The sequence below is a fragment of the Callithrix jacchus genome, chromosome 5 (genome assembly GCF_049354715.1).
Source record: "Callithrix jacchus isolate 240 chromosome 5, calJac240_pri, whole genome shotgun sequence".
NCBI classification, from domain to species: Eukaryota; Metazoa; Chordata; class Mammalia; order Primates; family Cebidae; genus Callithrix; species Callithrix jacchus.
Window position 1 is genome coordinate 143,156,175 of NC_133506.1, and position 20,943 is coordinate 143,177,117.

The following is a 20,943-nucleotide window of genomic DNA, read 5'->3' on the forward strand; positions in this document are numbered from 1 at the left end:
CAACAATGTACTTTTAACATGATCACCTCGCAGCAGTAAATCAGGAAACTAGTTTTTGCATGAACCACTTGAAACAGGCTTAAAGTCTCTGGCACAGTTTTCAAAGTAAGCTTTTCTAACCAGTTATTGGGAGGACTTGAGTTAATGTGAAAAAATAAACTCTTGTAAACAACAACATACTTTCCTCCCATGGGGCGTGCCCAGCTTCATATTTCTGGAGATGTTTACATTTTTGAAAACTGTTTTTGTCTCTGTGAGGAAAGTTAAAAAAAAATTAATGTAATTTGCAAACATAAAAAATGAGATTCATTTCTGCCATTTAATTACAGTATTGCTCACTTTATTTATGTTTAATTATAGCTGATCTAGCCTAGGGAAAGTTGTCAGATATTAACAGGCTCTTGCTTGTCAGTGTTCTCTAAACAACTCAAGCACAGATTTTCAGAAACTGAAAGTTGAGGGGAAATATCTCTTCAGCGTTGTTTTATTAAAGGAAATTAAAAGTTGATTTCTAAGCACCAGCAAAATAAATCTAATTTGTCATTTCCATTTACATGCCCTAGATTTTCCCTCCAAATAACTTCTCCATCCACATTTAAAATTTAGCATTTAACTTTTGAAGTTCAAAGGACTGCGGTTAATAATGCACTGGCTATACAAATAAACTGCTTTCGACCCAAGGCCCAGAATGTGTTTCCTGAATGACGAGGGTCTGTAAGTTCTCCCCTGTGGTCTGAAGAGCTGCTCCTCCCACCTGTAGGTGGGACCCATTTATGTTTTTGTTAAAGGCTGTATTTGCAGAGGGAGAAAAGAGAGAAGGGGATTTGGGGACTGTTTACTTTGAGTCATTTTGCTACTGGAAAACCACCAAATGTGGCTTAAAAATGTTGGGCAGAGTGACAGAGCTGCTGCTGCCGCCAGCTTAGGTGGATGTAGCCCAGCTGCATCCAACCCTCTGCTGCCTTGGGACCAAGATAAGGAAGCCCGCTGACCCCACTCCACCCAGACATCCCCACCTCAGCCTACCCTGCCTGCCACCCTGCAGCCCAGGAGGACTGAATGCCCACACCACAAGGGAACGATTGCTGGGGCCCTTACAAGCTCTTGCTCCTTAGGATTTTTTAAAAAACATTTAGGAAATACTACCTTAAACAATATTTGTTCATCCATTGGTTTATCAGCAAGGATTTGTTTCTTCTTCACTGGCCTATTATGTACCAGGCTTTCGGGAAGGAGAGGTGATGGGAGGAATCGGATACTGTGGTTGTTTGCTTCTCATATGATTTTGGGAAGAAGGGATCCTGTAATAATACTTTTTTATTGCATTTTTATCTTATCTCTGTACGCTTTCCCATCTTAAAGTTTATTGATAAACATAACTTCTCAGGGATTTGGCGAAGTACTAGGTACTTCCTTCCAGCTTTTAACATGCCAGGTCATAATTTCAAGAATACAGGCTATGGAGTATTTTAAAGCAGAAATGCATTTCTACTATTAATGTTAATGGTAGACCATGCTCCATAAACATAATCCCATGTTCCTCATGCTGAAGCCCAGGTTAATGATGGACATACTCTGCCGGTACTCTCCTTGCCCTCCCTTTGCCAGACACACACACACACACACACACACACACAGTCCTTCTTTTGCCATAACCATCTCCTCTTGCCATGATGGGAGGGACAACCCTAGTGCAACTTGGAAAGTCTCAAAGAAAACCCAGAGCTGGACAGTGGAACAGCAGATTTTACTCAGGACTATTGCAGCAGAGGAAATGAAGGCTCAGTGTAGAACTGGGCTCCACTTCAAATACAGCATGGGCAAGTTGGATTTATAGCCAAGGAGCAGGCTGGGTTTAGGGGATGGAAAATCACGAAGAGGAACCATCAGGGGTGATGGAGATTCTGGCTAAACTGATCTCACAGGATTCTTGCTGAAGACAGGCTAGGGTGACCAGACGTCACCTGGGGGGTGGTGAGGGTTGAAGAACCTGATAAGATGTTAAGCATGGCCAGATTTAGCCAGGTTTTTGGGAAACTGGACTCTTAAGAACAGGCCCCAACAAACAGTGGCTCATACGAACCTATCTAGAGTTTGGTCAAAGAGAGAGTCCTTGTCCAAAGGTTAAACCCAAACCTAGCTCATTTCATTATTTATTTGCTTACTTGTCTGCCTGCAGCAGAAAATAATATACCTGGAGAAATTATTCCTTTCTATCCGAAAGTTATGGAGGAAAAACAAAAGATTTGATATTGTTTTTATTTGCTGCCTGGTTAGGTCATCTGATCAATACAAATGCAGTGGGCCAAACCAAATGGAGGCTCTCTCTGTACCAGGACATGGGGTGCAGTGGTCAGAACAGCTCCAGCTCCATCCACGCAAGGGAATACTCTCTGTTTGCTGATATGGAGCACTCTCCAAGATGCATGGAGTGAGAAAACAAGAAGTCTGCTTGCAGAACAGTGTTGATTAAATACATGCACACGCTCTCGGAGGACATTTTTGGCAGGTTACCCTAAAACCTGTGGGTGGGGGGAGTGGGAAGTTAAAGATGAGGGATGGGAAGAAAGGTGAACTGTTTGATTATTATTTTTTTTAATCTCGTGTGTGTAATAGTTTCTTAGTATACAAGCGGCAAAAAGCAAAGCAAAGCAAAGATCTCAGGCCCGGGTAGTGACGCGGTTCTGTGAAGGCAGTGTCGGGCTGTGCTAACCAGTGTCACCATTTGGAGGCTGTTGAGCTTCCCCTTCAGCTGTTTTGCCTCTTTCTTTTGTTCTTGGTAGTTATATATTGAACTTAATGGGGAAGATTTCAAGGCATTTTAACCACCCAGTTTCACTGAATGAAATGAAAACATCAAAGCAGACATTTATATTGGAGGAAATTTAATATTTATATGCTGTTTATAGCCTGGATTACGAGTATTTACAGAGTCTGTGTTTAAGGTGCATTAGAAATGTGATGGTCAACTCAAAAAGAGGTAGCTGTCATGGGCACCATTCTGTAATTTGATTCCTTGGAATCACCTCTGAATTTCTAGTTATTTCATGTTTCTACTTAATTCAACGTGTAGAATGGCCACTTCATCAATTTCTTAGACTTTTATGAACTGAAGGCTATTTTTTAATAGTTTCAAATTAATATTAGGCTTTCAAAAATATTATATTTTTGAAAACAGTAAATACTTTAGAGAAAATATATTTTAAGCACAATTTCCCAAATAGTCTCTATAAAAGTTTCCATGAGTATTTGGGATATGTTCAATTAAGTTTATTATTTTGTCAAAAAATAAGCACAAAGACCTCCCCCACATTAAGCTGTATGTTCATTTTCAAAAGACATGTGACACCCAAACTGTTTAAGCCTGTGGGTTACTTACACAGTTTCTCAGTGAAGGGAGGAGCTGACTTGGAGACAGTCAGTAGGGGCAGGGACACAGGGCTGTCTCACAGCATGGTGCAGCAGTTGACTCAGATAGGGTTGATTAGAGTTTGTGTTCCAGTAAACATTTGTTTTTTTTAGAAAATTATGATTTCTTTTTGAAAGATTTTTAGTCAATAAAAATGTGTTAGATGGAAATTAGGGTCTGATGTTCCTTTTATTTCTAGAGAAGCTTTATGATACTTGAATCAGCAAAGTTGGTTTATTGGGTCATCGAAAATCCAAAATTATAACACTTATAGGTATAATTTGTTTAGAGAATGTGCATTCTGTGCTTTGTTTAGAGTTTAGCAGCTTTATATGTTTTCCCGTTTATTCCTCACACAACCTTTAGGGCAGGTTTTCTTATCCCCATCTCGCAGATGAAGAGACTAAGGGTCAGAGAATTCCTAAAACATCTTGGCCAACAAGTGTCAGAGCTGGCATTGAAACTCATGTGTCTTTGCATCCATTGTAGGATAACACATACTTTTCTCCTATATCAACCTGGCTTGAAACAGAATTTCAGAGGACAGTTATTCCCAGTTAATGCACCTCTTCCTCTGCATTCTCCTTGCTCTCTCCCTTTGTTTTCTCTTCTACTTCTCCTTTTCCTTTCCTTTGTTGTGTTTTAACTTGTACGTGAGACTCTTACAGCCTCAAGCTGCCTAGATCAAAGTGTGATTTTGAAACACTCTGCTCTTGCCAGAACCTCTGCTGTGGAGATGGCTAGCATGGGAACAATGCGGAGACCACCCCCAGAAGTCACGTGGACCCGTGCTTTGATCCCGAGGGACGGTGGGAGTGGGAGGCTCTCTCCTGTACGTCAGAAAGCCTGTGCGTGCACACAGCTCTCCCAGCAACCAAGTGCTCAGCAGAAACAGCTGTCACAGCAGAGCCAGAGCCACAGTGATTACCTCACAAAGACCCAGCACATGCCCAAAGAAATTCTTCTTGAATATGCATCTTTATTGTTTTCCTATTACAGGAGTAATGGATGCTTTCTGCAAAGATTAAATTATGTTTTGCAGAATTATAAAACTTGAAAACGCCCCATAATTCTAACCTTCCCCTCCCCTGAAAGAGGTAATCCCTTTTAACAGTTTTAAAGAAATTCTGACTTGTTAATCGGTTCTTTAAATCAAGTGTTGTCTTTCTCCCCCTCTCTCTCCTCTATGCCTCTGATACAGAACATTGTGTGGCTTGAGCTCTCAGGAGTGAGGAGGAGGCTGACCTTCCACCTTTTCCTCCTTCATTCTTTGTTGTGTGAGTTCCTGATGTACATTTGAAAGACAGGCAGAGTCATTCAAAGGAGGAAAGAAAGTATCACTCATCCAAAATGTGAATGAGTTAATTAGTAAGAATCTAGATGGAAGTGATTCCTCCGCATCGGGCAGGTACAGGCAGCACTACCCTTCAAGTTGGTTTTCATTTAATTTTTGGTCAGTAAGTACTGCTTAGTTGATTTGTATATAAATATGGATGAAGAAATTAAAATATATAAATTTTACAGGAAAATGGGAATGTTGAACTAGGTGGGACTCGCATTCTAGCATCCAGAGTTTTCAAATGAGGAAACTGAGATTCTGTGCAACCCCTCCTTCCTCTGTGGCGTCCAGTCTGCATCTGTGGGCTTGCCCAGCCTGCTGCCTGCATGAGTGGCCTTCTTGCTCCTCCTAAGCCACTGTTTTTTGTTAATGATGAGTGTTCTATAGAAACCATCACAAAGATCAACAACAGGTGTTAGCAGCAGTGTGTAGTCTTTCACACCTTCCTACAGGTAATACGTATATGGATATATAAAATACCCGGCAGGTCCTATGGTGTAGCAGTAGTGAAGTCTGACTCTGTAGTTAGATGACATAGGTTCAAATCCTGGTTCTAACACTACTTCTGTCACCTAGCACAAGGTACATAACTTCTCTGAAGCTCCCTTCCCCCAACCTGTGAAGTGGAAAAAATGGCAGTGCTCCCCAAATTGGGAAGGAATATGGATTATTTAGATAATGGTGTAAAGTTCTTGGCCAAATGTTGGTACTTACATGAATGTTTTTGTAAACAATGGAATCCTACTTCTAATTCTGTATTAAAATTTATTTTTTAAAAAATTGTCATGAGCACATCTCACATCTACATTCTTCTTTTTATGGTTGCATTACAGCTGCGTTATATGATAAGCTATAGTTTACTGAATTCTTGAACTTGTAGAAATGATGGTATGTAGGTCAAAGAGCCATTTGTTTGGCACATTCTTGGAAAACAGTATGTTCTGATGTTCAAATCTAGAGAAGCTTGAAACCTTTAGTACAACAGAGTTTGTCTCAACAGGAAGTTAATATCCTTTTAGCAAAAGTGTGAGACTCTTTCTACTGTCAGGAAATACTAAATTTCTAACAATTTCAAGAAGCTCTCCATTTGGGCTGATTTCTAGGCTTGTCCGCTAATGAAAATTGTTACAAACTTATCCTCATTTTTTAAACTAATACCCCTGATATCCGAGTACTGATTTTTTAAACTAATACCGCTGATATCAGAGTTCTGCCCTGGAAGTTAAGTGTCTGGATGTTTCTCTGGCTTTAGCTTCTGAGCATGTACATGACTGGCTTAATTAGAGGAGAAGAAAGTGCCATAATTCTGCCATCCACTGGTAGTAACTCAGCGGTGGGAGCCTGAGAGCCCCTTGATTATTCCCATGCTCACGGCTTCTTGTATAAAGTGGATCACTAAATGGACTTGCCGTAGTAAGAGAGATCATTAGCAGTGGAAGACACATTTGAACTTGCTGAAAGAGCTGCCTTTGTGTCTAGGAAGGCCGACACTTAGTAATTATTAGACCAGGTCTTCGTTTCATCCCAGCAGTCTTTCCTTTTTCATGCTTGCAAAGTCTGAATAGCTTTCTATTGCCCGTTAATCCCCACAGGAATGTGGCTTCGGCTATGGGGAGGATGCGCAGTGTGTGACGTGCCGGCTGCACAGGTTCAAGGAGGACTGGGGTTTCCAGAAATGCAAGCCGTGTCTGGACTGCACACTGGTGAACCGCTTTCAGAAGGCAAATTGTTCAGTCACCAGTGATGCCATCTGTGGGGACTGCTTGCCAGGGTGAGTTGGCCAGTTTCTTTCCCTTGTAATTACTTAATTAAGTAACTTTTCAAAAGGCAATCCCCTTGTTCCATTCTAAACTGCCATGCCTACTGATAGTAACCTGAAGATGCTGGTGGAGTATTTGTGACTTCTCTCAATATTACCTACTGGATCCTCTGTGGTACCGTGCACCATGCGTGCAGCAGACACTAGCTGCAAATACAAGGAATAGGCATGCTAACAAAGGATCTCTGTTATGAAAATCTAAGGAGTTCCTACAAATCAATAAAAAAGGAAACTTGGACAAAGTGACACAAGAATGAACAGGCAACCCACAAAAGAGGGGACCCATGACGGCTAACCCTTGTTAGCCATCAGAGGAGTGCAGGTCATACCATTCAGCCATTCAACGGAGATTTGCCCAGCCGCCTTAGGCATTGCTTTGCTTCTTGGGCTATGTCAGAAAATAAAGGGGCAAAGATCCCTGCCCATGGGGAGCTTATATTCTTATAGGGTTTTTTTTTTTTTTTCGAGATGGAGTTTTGCTCTTTTGCCCAGGCTGGAGTGCAATGGCATAATCTTGGTTCATCACAACCTCTGCCTCCTGGGTTCAAGTGATTCTCCTGTCTCAGCCTCCCAAGTAGCTGGGATTACAGGCATGTGCCACCATGCCCAGCTAATTTTTTTTGTATTTTTATTAAGGACGGGGTTTCTCCATGTCGGTCAGGCTGGTCTCAAACTCCGAACCTCAGGTGATCCACCAGCGTCAGCCTCCCAAAGTTCTGGGATTACAGGCATGAGCCACCGCGCCTGGCTTCTTATAAAAAGTCTTTAAAAATATTTAAATGGCAAATAATAAAGAAGCAAATTATGCAGAAAGAAGATGATAATTGCTGTGGAAGAAGCCCTAAGGCAGACAAGGGCGATTGGACATGGCCGCAGTGAGGGACAGGATAGTAACAGTGTTAGACTGGATCATCAGGGTGGGCTTTATTGCCAAGGTGAGATCTGAGCAAAGGCTTGAAGGAGACGAGGCGCTGAGCCAAGCAGAGAGCTGGGGAAGAACACTGCAGACAGAAGGTGCCTGCAGCGAGAGCTTCTCAGGTGGGCATCCACTTGGTGTGGGTAAGAAACTGCCAGCAGACCAAGGGAGTGGCAGGGAGAGGGAGGAGTGCAGTACACAGAGATGCAGAGCAGGGGAAGGGGTGAGCAGGTGCAAACACAGAAGCCTTAAATGGACTTGTCAAAAAGGCAGCCAGGCCCAGGGAAAGGCCACACCTGGGCCAGGGGGAGCGTCAGGGAAGAGAGAGCCTAAAATTCTGGCTGCTTCTAAGCAACGGTGAGATAGACTAACATAGACAGCTGGAGGAGAGAGTCTGGATGAAGAGCTGGACTCAGGGTGGCACGGAGGGTGATCCATAAGGCAGGGAGGAGGCGTTGCTACACCAGGTAAGCAGAGAACGGGATGAAGCAGAATATCCTGAGAGCTTAACGGGGATGGAGTGGAGCCAGAGTTACTGACCAAAGACAGGAGAGAGGTCGGGTGTGGTGGTTCATGCCTATAATCACAGTACTTTGGGAGGCTGAGGCGGGTGGATCACAAGGTCAGGAGTTTGAGACCAGCCTGACCAACATGTTGAAACCCCATCTCTACTAAAAATACAAAAATTAGCTGGGTGTGGTGGCAGGCACCTGTAATCCCAGCTACTCAGGAGGCTGAGGCAGGAGAATGGCTTGAATCTGGGAGGTGGAGGTTGTGGTGAGCCAAGATCTTGTCATTGCACTCCAGCCTGGGCAACATGAACGAAACTCCGTCTCAAAAAAAAAAAAAAAAAAAGAAAAGGGAGAGCAAGGAACCAGAAACCCTGGAGCAACAGAAACCAGTCCGTTTTGCAAAAGTAAGAAATAACTAGAAACTGCATTACACGAACAGTGAACATTTATTACTTACAATGTACCAGGCACCCGGCCAAGTACTTTTCATGAATTATTTTCTATAATGTTCACAATGTTTTAAAGAGGAAGAAACTGAGCCCTGTTCAGGCAAGATCACCCAACCTGTGTGTGATGAGTCTAATGTCAGAATTCATGCTCCAAGGCATTACAGACAAAACACTAACTGGACCGACCATAAGGTCAAATGGGTTTTGACCAGATGAGCCAGGGGTGAGGTCTTGTTAAGGCCAGAGGGGAGATGAAGCTCTGCACCTGAAGAGTGGAAACAGTAGAAAATAGCCCAGCGGGCCCAGCTCGGCCATGTACAGACCCAACACCGAGGGAGCTCCAAGACGTAGTGGGCTAACACCGGAAGCACAAGCAACGGAAGAAAAAACAGCTCTGTTGGACTTCATCAAAATTTTAAACTTTGTACTTCAAAGGAGACCCTTTGTGGGGTCCTTAAATGGAGACAAGTCCATTTAAGGCTTCAAAGGACACCCTTTGAAGTACAAAACAAAACCACACAACCCACAAAATAGGAGAAAATACTGGCAAATCCTATGTCTGGAAAAAAATTATCTTAAGTAGAGTATGCGAGGAACTCTTACAACACATTAATAGAAAGACAAATAATCCAATTAAAATAAGGACAAAGGGTTTGAATAGACATTTCTCCAAAGAAATGTGCAAATAGCCAATAAGCACATGGAAAGACGGCCAACATCATTAACAATCGGGGCCACGTACATCACCCCCACTAAGATCACTGTAGCCAACAAAAACCAGACAGTATCTAATGTTGGCGATGACATGGAGAGATTGGAACCCGCAAACACTGATGGTGGGAATGGCAAAGGGTACAGCCAAGTTGGAGAACAGTCTAGAGTTTCTTCAGAAAGTTAGACGTGGAGTTACCATGTGACCTGACAGTTTGACTCTTGGGTATATAACCAAGATAATTGAAAACTCATCCACACAAAAAACTTGTACACTAGTGTTTCCAGCAGCAGTTTACATAATACCCCCAAAACTGAAACAACTCAGCTCTAGTTTGAATGCGTCCCCTCCAAAGTTCAGGTGTTGCCAGTGTGATTATATTAAGAGGTGGGGTCTTCAAGAGGTAATTAGGTCATGATGGGCCTGCCCCTCCCAAAGGTGTCCTGATACAGGGGCTTGACAGAGGGAATTTGTTCCTTTTATTGCCATTCCACCGTCTGCCATATAAGGACACAGCATTTCTTCCCTCTGAAGGATGCAGCAGAAAAGCCCTCACCAGATGCCAGATACTGGTGTCTTGATCTAGGACTTCCCAGCCTTCAGAACAGTGAGAAATAAATTTCTAGTATTTATAAATTACCCAGTCTGTGATATTCTATTACAGCAGCACAAAACTAAGACAAACCCAAGGCCGGGAGTGGTGGCTCATGCCTGTAATCCAAGCACTTTGGAGGCCAAGGCGGGCAGATCACCTGAGGTTGGGAGTTCAAGACCAGCCTGACCAACATGGTGAAACCCCATCTTAGAAAAAAAAAAGAATGGACTAAGACAAACCCAAATGTCTATCAACTGATGAATGGAAAAACCAAATGGGATATATTCAAACAACAAAATATTATTCATCAGTAAAAAGGAAGGAAATTCTGACATATGCTATGAGATGGATGAACCTAGAAAACATTATGCTAAGTGAAATAAGCCAGTCTCAAATGACTGTATGTTACATGATCCCATTGAAATGTCAAGAATGGACAAATCTATAGGGACAGAAAGGAGATTACTGTTGCCTAACAGCTGTGGTTGGGGAGGGTTGGAAATGGGAAGTGACTAAGAAGGTTATGAGGCTTCTTTGGGGATGATGAAAATGTCCTAAATGGTTGTACAACTCTGTGACTATATGGAAAACTATCTAGTTGTCCACTTTAAATGGGTGAATTGTGTGGTGCATAAAGTATAACTCGATAAATCTGTGCCTTAAAAAATAGGAATGGTCTATAATCTTATACCTGTGATGATATCTACGGATATCATTACCCAGAGTTTTGAGCTTGTGCAAATCTAACCGAGGACGTGAACTGGGCATCTCACACATCTCTGTTGTTCGTGTTATCCAATTCTCTGATAAAAAGCCTGTCTGTGCACATCTAGTCTCTTCATCTGTGGGTAGGGAAGTGAGGAGGTCTTCAGGGACTGAGGTAGGCAGTGCCCAGGGAGGGTGGGAAAGGCCTGACCTTTGGGACGGAGTTTCACTCTTGTTGCCCAGGCTGGAGTGCAATGGCACGATCTTGGCTCACTGCAACCTCTGCCTCCTGGGTTCAGGCAATTCTCTTGCCTCAGCCTCCTGTGTGGCTGGGATTACAGGCATGCACCACCATGCCCGGCTAATTCAGTATTTTTAGTAGAGACGGGGTTTCTCCTTGTTGGTCAGGCTGGTCTTGAACTCCCGACCTCAGGTGATCCTCCTGCCTCAGCCTCCCAAAGTGCTGGGATTACAGGCGTGAGCCACTACCACTGGTCAGTACTGGGATTTTATAGATCCACTCTGGCTGGGCGGCCAGAGTGGGGTAACAGTCTGTCCAGGAGGCCACCACGCCTGGTTCCTCCTGCTTCCCGTGATCATTATCATTTCAGCCCGCTGCTCTAATTTATACAGTGTTCGTTTGTTCTTTAAGTAAATACTTAACTATAGGAAAGTTATAAATGAATAGACATTTGAGTGATATTTCAGTTTATTTATATGATTACTTTAAAATCTCATCCTTGGCCAGGTGCTGTGGCTCACGCCTATAATCCCAGCACTTTGGGAGGCTGAGGTGGACAGATCACCTGAGGTCAGGAGTTCGAGACCATCCTGACCAACATGGTGAAACCCTGTCTCTACCAAAAATATAAAAATTGGCTGGGCGTGGTGGTGTGCACCTGTAGTCCCAGCTACTCGGGAGGCTGAGGCAGGAGAATTGCCTGAACCCAGAAGGCAGAGGTTGCAGTGAGCCGAGATCGCAGCAGAGTAAGACTCCGTCTCAAAAAAGAAAAAAACAAAAAACCCCATCCTTTCCAAGTCAGCATTGGCATATGGGGCAGGCATAATTACATAGTGATTTTTACCCAGGTCTTTTCAAAGTGTTTTCAAAGTACTCTTCTAGTTTAACTATACTTCTGTGAAGAAGCCAAATAGTTGAAATCCATTTTAGAAACCGAAAAACTGAGGCAGAAAGACATGAGCAAGATGCATATTGCTCCCTGAAAAGCAATGCAGAAGTCAGGCATAACGCAGGCATTGCTCCTTTTGGTGCCACTCTGCCTCCTGAGGCCTCATTCTCTAGCAAGAACCTGCTGCTGCCCATAGGCCCAGGTCCCCCAGGATGCCAGCTGCTTCCCTCTCGATAGCAGGAAATCATCTGTCCTCTGTGCCCCCAGTTTGAGTCATTCGAGAAAGCCAGTCCCCTTATTCCCAAATCTGCTTTATGACTTTAGGCCACTTAACTTCTCTGACATGCATTCTTCTCACCTGTAAAATGACCATGTCGTAAGAATCCACCCTGCAGAATTGTTAGATGGATTAGAAATATAAGGCATGTAAGTGCCCAGTAGAGTGCCTAAGCCATAGGAGCCCTAATGAAATATGGGACATTATTGCCAGTTGATGGTTTGCGGGGGCCAGTAAAAAGTTGGCATGAGTTTTTCAGTGTGTGGCTAACAGGCTTCCAGGCTCCTCTGCTGGCGCCTGGTTCCGGATTCCTTCCCAGCTCAGGGGAACTGGAACCCAACCTGATGAGTAGGCTGGCCCTCACCAGCTCTTTGCTTCTTGTGGTGACAATGACAACTAACATTGAGCACTTACTGTTGTCTGAACCACTCTGTAAAGTAGGGATTCCTACCATCCCCTCTTTACAAAGAGGGAAACTGATCCTCAGAGTGGATAAATGACTTCCCAGAATCACTCAGCTTGTGAATCACTCAGCTTGTAAATCAAAGGACTGGAATTGACCTGGCAGCTCCTCTGCCCCGTGCTTAGGTGCATGCCTGATTTCACTAGGAGGTCTCCCTGGGGCTTCTATGACTGGTGGGAAATACAGGGCCGGCCTCTACCCGTCTGTGCTCTCAGCCTACCCTCAGCAGACCCTTTGCTCCTGGCAGCTGCCTGAGATGCCTGGGTTTTCACACCCCCTTGCCTCAGCTCTCTGTTCTGTGCTCAGGGTAACCATGGCACTGCTTAGGAGATCTAGACTCCTACTCTAATGATTAGTCTTGTCATTAGTATTTGTTCACCTTCAAATAAGGGGCCATTGCTGTGAATTGCTGAGGAACACACACAGCAGGCTGACCAACCAGTATGAAGCAAGGTGCTAGCAAGAGCCCAGGACAGAGCAACGCAGTCATCCAGTGTCTCAGAGACACTGTAGAAAATCCAGCCCTGACTGGACTTGATTCACAGGGTGTAGTAACTGCCTTCAACATTGTGTTAAGTGAGGTCATTGTAAAACCAGAACTGTTCTGTGACACGTCATCTCCTTGCAGAAATGCACTCATTGATTGAAGAATTAACGGTCTACAGTGAGATTTTCTTAAAATAGTAGTTGACAAACACTGTGTGCATTAGGCTAACCAGTGCTGTTTGGATTAAGTTCAATTAAAAATGCCTCTGCATTGGGAGACTGAGGTGGGTGGATCGCTTGAGCTCAGGAGTGTGACATCAGTCTGGGCAACATGGCCAAACCCCATCTTTACAAAAAATACAAAAATTAGCCTGGTGTGGTGGTGTGCACCTGTAGTCCCAGCTACTTGGGAGGCTAAGGTGGGAGGATGGCTTAAGCCCAGGAGGCAGAGGCTGCAATGAGCCGAGATCACACCACTGTACTCCAGCCTGGGCGACAGAGTGAGACTCTGTCTTAAAAACAAACAGACAAAAAAGAATGAAGAAGCAAGCAGATCAGACACTGCTGATAGCTGCTCTCAGAGCTAGGTCTGAGCATCACCTCTCCATGCATAGTAGCCACCCGGGAGCCCCGCTTACCCTCCTTTCTAGTTAGCATTTCTAATTATTTCTAGTTAGTATTAACTGTTGTTCACCCGGAGCACGGTGGCTCATGCCTATAATCCCAGCACGTTGGGAGGCTGAGGCAGGCAGATCAGGAGGTCAGGAGTTCAAGATCAGTTTGGCCAACATAGTGAAACCCCGTCTCTATTAAAAATACAAAAAAAAAAAAGTTACACAGGCGTGGTGGCAGGCGCCTGTAGTCCCAGCTATTCAGGAGGCTGACACAGGAGAATCGCTTGAACCAGGGAGGTAGAGGTTGCAGTGAGCCAGGATTGCACTCCTGCAGTCCAGCCTGGGCGACAGAGCAAGACACCATCTCAAAATAAATAAATAAATAAATAAAATTTTTAAAAATGCTTATTCAAAATATGACAACCTTCTAGCATCATTTGTCTCATGGTCCTCAAACTACTTAAAATAAATTTTTGGCAAATATATTTTCTTTATCAGCGAATGCTCAGACCTCAAAACTGTTTTGTCACAATTAGAGTTCTTTATTTTTAAAATGTTCGGTAGTGTCTATGCTTGATCCTCAATACCTCCCATTTCCCTAACTTTTTAAATGTTAAAAGATGGATTTCTGTATCCTCAATATTTGTTCTTGAGAATGTTGGATATTACATTTTTTTACTTTTTACATGAAATTAGTTTTTATATGTAAAACAGTATTTTGGGCTTTCTCCATTTAATTCAGTGAATCTCTACTGGGCAAGTTTTCTTGGCTGAAGAGATAAAAAGTATTAGTCTGCATATGTTACAGTGTTTAGCAAGACATCTTAAAGAAGAAAGCTCCTTTATATTGTCCTGTGATTTAAAAAAATTTATATACATTTTTTATGGTGGTGAAAAACACATAACATCAAATTTACCATCTTAACCATTTTTAGGTGTGCTGTTCAGTAAAGTATATTTACATTGTCATGAACAAGTCTCCAGAACTTTTTCCTTTTCTCAAGCTGAAATTCTATACCCATTAAACAACTCCCCTCAGCTTCTTCCCCCAGCCCCTGAAAACATCCTTTGTTCTGTTTCTGTGAATTTGACTACTCTAAGTGCCTCATATAATTGGAGTCATTCAGTGTCCATCCTTTTATGACAGGCTTGTGTCACTTAGCATCATGTCCTCAAGGTTTATCCATGTTGTAGCATGTGACATGAACCCCTTACTTGTTAAGACTGAGTAATATTTCATTCTGTGAAATACTTTGTTTATCCATTTATTCATCAACAGACATTTGGGTTTCTTCTGTCTTTTGGCTACTGTGAGTAGCGCTGCAATGAACACGGGCATGCAAATGTCTCTTCAAGACCCTGATTTGAGTTCTTTTCGATATAGACCCAGTAGTGGGATTGCTGGATCCTATGGTAGTTCTGTTTTTAATATTTTGAGGAACCTCTGTGCTGTTTTTCATTGCGGCTGTACTATTGTACAGCCCCATCAGCAGTATACAAGGGTTCTAGTTTCTTCACATCCTTGTCAACACTTGTTATTATCTGTTTGTTTGTTGTTACTGTTTTGATAGTAGCCATCCTTATGGGTGTGAGGTGATATCTCATGTGGTTTTGATGTTCAATTTGCTGATCATTAGTGATGTTGAACATCTTTTTATATACCTGTCAGCCATGTGAGATATTTCTCCAAAGACATTTCTTTGGAGAAATGTCTATTCAAGTCCCTTGCCCATTTTTAAATTAGGTTGTTTGATTTTTTTTATTGATGAGTTTATAGGAATTCTTTATATATATTATGGATGTTAACCCTTTATCAGACATATGATTTGCAGATATCTTCTTCCATTCCATAGGAACGTTTGTGTCCTTTGATGCACAAAATTTTAAATTTAATGTAGTCCCGTTTGTCAATTTTTGCTCTTGTTGCCTATGGTTTTGGTGTCATATCTAATAAATCACTGCCAAATCTAATGTCATGAAGCTTTTCCTCTACATTTTCTTCCAGGAGTTTTACAGTTTTAGGTCTTACTTTTAGGTATTAATCTGTTGCATGTGGATGTTCAGTTTCTCCAACATTCCTTAAAGAGAATGTTCTTTCCTCCCTGAATGGACTTGGTACCTTGTGGAAAGTCATTGACCGTATACACAAGAGTTTACTTCTGGGCTATCTTGTCTATTCTACTAGTCTAGTTGTCTGTCTTGATTGTTGTTGCATTGTATTATGTTTTGAAATTAGGAAGCCCTTGAAGTTTTTTTGTTTTTTTTTACTTCATAAATCCCAAAATGAGTAATTTTATTAATATCTAGTGGGAGTCACTGTATTACATATCCTTTGGAAAGATTGTCATCTTCAAGTGAAAGTAGAATGTTGAGCAATTTCTGAATGTATCTGGACATTTGCGTTAACTTACCTAGTTTCAAATGCAAATTTTGCCTCTACCATAAATTATACAGATTTGCTACTACATTATCCAGTTTCACAAAATAATTGCATCTACTTCTTGTCCTCTCTAGACTTGTTCTTATATTACTGTTTTTGTCTAGAAAAATATATGTGAAAAAAGAAATTCACTTGAATTCTCACAATCTAGAAATAGTCACTGTTAATATTTAGTATGTAATATCCTCCCAAACTCTTTTCATTGCAAATATATACACATAACTATTTTTATCTATATTGGTAAGCAGTCTGAGAAAATTGATACAAAAGTGTGTGCCTGCACAAAATGGAATCATATTATATACATTTCTTTGTTTTCATTTAATGATATTTTATGAATTTTAAAAAATGTGTATAGTAGGTTTTCATCATCATTTTTAAAGGCCACCTGGTATTCCATTGCCTTGGGTCTACCCTGCTGGGTTATTTCTATTGGTGGACATCAGGATTGTGCCTAATTAGCTTTTTCTCTTTTTTAAACAATGCTGTGATTGTATTCTTACACATACAGCTTTACCCAGTTGATTTCTTTAGGATCAGTTTCTAAATATGAAATTACTAGATAAGAAGTGTAAACTATGTTATTGAATTCTAGAGGCAGATTGCTAAATTGCCCTCCTAAAAGTGTCAGTTTATGTTCCCACAGGCAATATATGCATATACCTATTGACCTATACCCACACCGGCACCTTCCCAATTTTCTAAGTAAAAAAATGATATATTTTCATTTTAACTTGAAAGTACTTGATTAATAATGAAGTTAAACATTTTTTCAATTAAAAAATTAATTGCATCTGGCTTTTCAGTTTAATTATGAAAATTTAAAGTTATGAAACATTCTTTTGGGAATGGAGATTCTTTGCTTGATTTTTAATTATAGTGTTCATTTCCACCATCATGATTTTTACCTTACAGACTGAAGGTATGGACAAATACTATAATTAGGACAATTTTTCAATCTTTGTTTGCCCCTTACCTATACTGGTGATGCTGTATTTATTTTTGCCCTTCAGGGGTCTTTAAAAATCTCTCTCTCTCTCTCTCTGTCTCTCTCTCGTGTGTGTGTGTGTGTGTGTGTGTGTGTGTGTGTGTGGTTGCTATTAATCTCTTCCACTCTGATTTCTTGTTACGCCTAGAAAGACATTCCCATATCAAGATTATATGAGTATCTCTCTACATTTTTCCATTGCTTTTATGGTTTTTTTGTTTTGTTTTTTTTTTGGTGTCTGAATTCCAAATGCCAAAAACTAGTTCTTTATTCATTTATAAGGTGTTTTGTAGTTTAAGTTGCAATAGAAATGCTGAAGACCACTGACTTGATATTCCCCAACCTGCACCCCCCACCCCCAATATAGAAGAAGTGCACTGAGGAGCATCTGCAAAGTTTCGCTTAAGGGAATTGATATTTCTTAAGTGTTTGCTGCTTCGTCTCCAAAAATGTGTCTACGTAAGATACTATTGTTTAAGCCTCCGTGTCCTTTTAACCATTGAACTGGTAATCAAGACTGCTGGTTATTTATGACCACAACTGTAAGCTTAGATGAAAGAGCTAACGAGGAGTATTTTCCTTCCTCTTGTAGATTTTACAGGAAGACAAAACTTGTTGGCTTTCAAGACATGGAGTGTGTGCCTTGTGGAGACCCTCCCCCTCCTTACGAACCGCACTGTGAGTAAATGCGACACAGGCAGAGCCAAGGGCACACCTGGCCTTTTGAAAAAGTTTAAATTTGTAAACCTTCTACTCTGGCCAATGGAGCCAAATCTGTCTCTCCTGTGGTGTGTACAGCGTGTCCTCTTTTATCAGGCCTTTGGCAGGACAGAAGGCCCCTTTGTTGTATGCCTCAGTCAGCACACAGGGCCCAGGGATTTGAATCTCAGAGTGGATTACAAGACATTTTGCCACTGCTCTGCTGCATTTGAAGTCTTCCCTTGTATCGTGGGTCTGGAATTCAGGTGACTGCGATTAACCAGGCAGCCTACTCATAGGTCTTCATGCCCTGGCCCCGTAAATCCTGCATTTTCCTTTCCTAGTCCCCAGGCTAGATCATGTGGTGGCATCTCTGCCTTCTCAGAAAAGTTCCTCTCTGTGAGTCTCCTGCCCTCAGTGTGTGTCACTAAATGGAACTTAGTTCACTTCATCCATTCCTTCTTTTCTCTCCTTCAACAAATAAATAAGAAAAGAGAACTCATCGCGTGCTGGGGATACAGCTGTACATGAGAAAGTTCTGGTTTTTCCTCTTTATGTTACATTAGTTACTCCTTTTGACGATGTATATTGCATAGATATCAAAGCATCAGTTTTGAAGAGGAAGAAGAGTGGCCTCTCACTCTTTAATCCGAGATACAAGCCTGGCCAGTGAAAACCCACAGGAAGGGTACCGGTGAGCAGTGCCCACGTTGCAGGACACACTCGTCTGTGCCACAGCAGGGCTCAAGTGAGCCGCACTTCACCGTGCACAGGAGAGTGAAGGGCAGGCAGGAGGACGGAGGAGGCTGCTTTATCTCACACACAGGTCACTCATGCCTTTCTGGGGAGCACTGTTTTGATGTCATTTCCAATGCATGGGCTCTGTCCTCCTGCTTCTTGCTATGATAAAAGTCCCCTCTGAACTAACTGAAAGTCAGTGCATCATTTGATAAGGTCGCATAGTTCTTCTCTTTCCAAAAGTGTCATGGAATTTTGCAGTCCATATTAGTATGTCCTGCATTTTACCAAAATGCATTACTTTCTATTCTTCATTGGAAATGATAGAAAAGCAAAAGAAATTGGAAGACTTTCCTTCCTTCCTTCCTTCCTTCCTTCCTTCCTTCCTTCCTTCCTTCCTTCCTTCCTTCCTTCCTTCCTTCCTTTTCTTCCTTCTTTGTGATTCTCCTGCCTCAGCCTCCCGAGTAGCTGGGACTACAGGCGTGTGCCACCACACCCAGCTAATTTTTCTATTTTTACTAGAGACGGGGTTTCACCATCTTGGCCAGGATGGTCTCTATCTCTTGACCTCGTGATCCACCGGCCTCAGCCTCCCAAAGTGCTGGGATTACAGGCTTGAGCCACCATGCCCAGCCAATTTTCTAACTTTTATAGAAAATGTATATTGGCCGGGCGCAGTGGCTCACGTCTGTAATCCCAGCACTTTGGGAGGCCGAGGCGGGTGGATCACGAGGCCAAGAGATCGAGACCATCCTGGTCAACATGGTGAAACCCCGTCTCTACTAAAAATACAAAAAATTAGCTGGGCATGGTGGCGCGTGCCTGTAATCCCAGCTACTCAGGAGGCTGAGGCAGGAGAATTGCCTGAACCCAGGAGGCAGAGGTTGCGGTGAGCCGAGATCCTGCCATTGCACTCCAGCCTGGGTAACGAGCAAAACTCCGCCTCAAAATTAAAAAAAAAAAAAAAAAGTATATTGATCTTCATTTTTATAATAGGCAAACGTTCACCAAATAATTCATTGCAAATAACAAATGCAATACTGAATGCCTATTATCAGTCACAATGCATGTGCTTTACTTATTTTGTTTTACTTACTTTTCTCAATAATCCTACGATCGGTCCAGATTTTTCAATGAGAACACTAGCGCAGAGGGGTTAGTCCTGTTACGTTGTTGGCTGCTAAATGCCAGATACAGAATATCAGTTCCCCTAACTAACCCTTTCTGCCACAATCTTCAGTCTCCCTAAGCTCCCTAAGAAAAACCAAGCTATCTAATCTGTCCGACACATTGACTCTTTCTCATGTTGTTTGCTTTAATATTCGTAATTTTAAAAAAACACTAAAATCTAACATGGAAGGGACACTGGAAGAGTGTCTTTATGCAACTCCGCAACCCATCAAAGGACAAGTTCTCTTGCCAGTTTAACGTGCAGTGACCTGGTCTCGCCTGTGGGTCAGCCCAGCCATCATTCTCTCAGAAAGGCGAGTTAAAATCATGCACTGCAGCGCAGACTGCTGCACAGAGATTCCACGAAGTCAGTATTGCCCCTTTAGAGTCAGAAAGTCTTAGGGTTTTTTCCCCCTTTAATTTATTGAACTTAAATTTAATGCAATCAAGTCAAAACTCTGAAGCTTTGGGATTTTCTGCCTTCGGGGTTCTGGCTAAGCTCAGATATCACAAATTTGCTTTTGAAGGTAGATCTCACATGTAACTTTTAGTGTCTTATAAAATCATTAGCAATTTACTGTTGTGTTAAGTCCTTAATACTTTAACAAGAAAATTAACCAGTGTGTGTGTGTGTGTGTGTTTCTTCATATATGAAATTTTTTAGAAAGCAAGGAAAAATAAGCTATTTGTCAAAGTAAGAAATGCAGTGTGCACAGCTGATAGCCTTTCAAATCCCAAAGCAAGACAGGCTCATCGTCTTCAGTGAGCATGAGTCCTTATCTCTGTAAAACAAAGTTTGCTGCCTTTGGCACAGTTCTTGGCAATAATTCCAGAACACAACTAATCTCCTCAAAAGAGATTTTGAAGGCTTTTGGGAAAATTACATGAGGCGCCTTGTGTTTTCATTTCTTCTACTGTGGGCTTTTTTAGCTCATCCACAAAGAGCTACTGCTTCAGTGATTTTTTTCTCCCTTCGAGGAGTTCCTGTGCTAGACTCTCAACTAAAAGAAAGTGACACCTCTTAAGCTAACTTAAGGAATGGGGTTTGTTTCAAGGGCATGCCTTGTAGTGGGAGAGGCAGGAACTCTCTGTCAACCAAGAGCCCTCCCTCAGGGTCCCAAGTGGCTCCGAGTCTGGGGGCACACTGAACCTCTGCAGAACGAGACCCTGTGTGCTGCATGCTCTACAGCTGCTCTCTGGGCCTGCGGGCTTGCCTGTCTGTCCTAACCTAAATGGTCTCTTTGCTCTGGATTTTCCCATTTCTGTCAGGTGCCCCAGGGACCACGCCAGTGCCACACCAGTCTGTGGCTGGAGACCTGAGCTCACCTCCCCGAGGGCTAGGTCTTCCCTTGTGACATGGAGTGGTACCTGCCTGCTAAGGAACAGACCCAGCCACCTGCTGTGGTTGTGTTGCCAGAAGTGTTGGATTCACACCTTGGCTGTGCTTTGTACTGATGGTGTAACCTTAGGCAAATAATCTCC

The 20,943-nt window shown here is 42.4% G+C and overlaps 1 protein-coding gene across 6 annotated transcripts in view; it reads left to right on the forward strand.

The window, feature by feature from the left end:
• TNFRSF19 (TNF receptor superfamily member 19) overlaps positions 1-20,943 on the forward strand; it is a 109,358-nt gene that overhangs the window by 39,872 nt on the left and 48,543 nt on the right. For all 6 annotated transcript variants that reach the window (XR_008481772.2, XR_008481771.2, XM_008998029.5 and 3 more), the window contains exons 4-5: positions 6,341-6,519; positions 17,447-17,532. Coding sequence is in view for 4 of the 6 variants with exons in the window: in XM_008998029.5 (XP_008996277.1) it covers positions 6,341-6,519; positions 17,447-17,532 (265 nt within the window). In the remaining 2 variants the exon portion in view is untranslated. The remainder of the gene's footprint in view (positions 1-6,340; positions 6,520-17,446; positions 17,533-20,943) is intronic.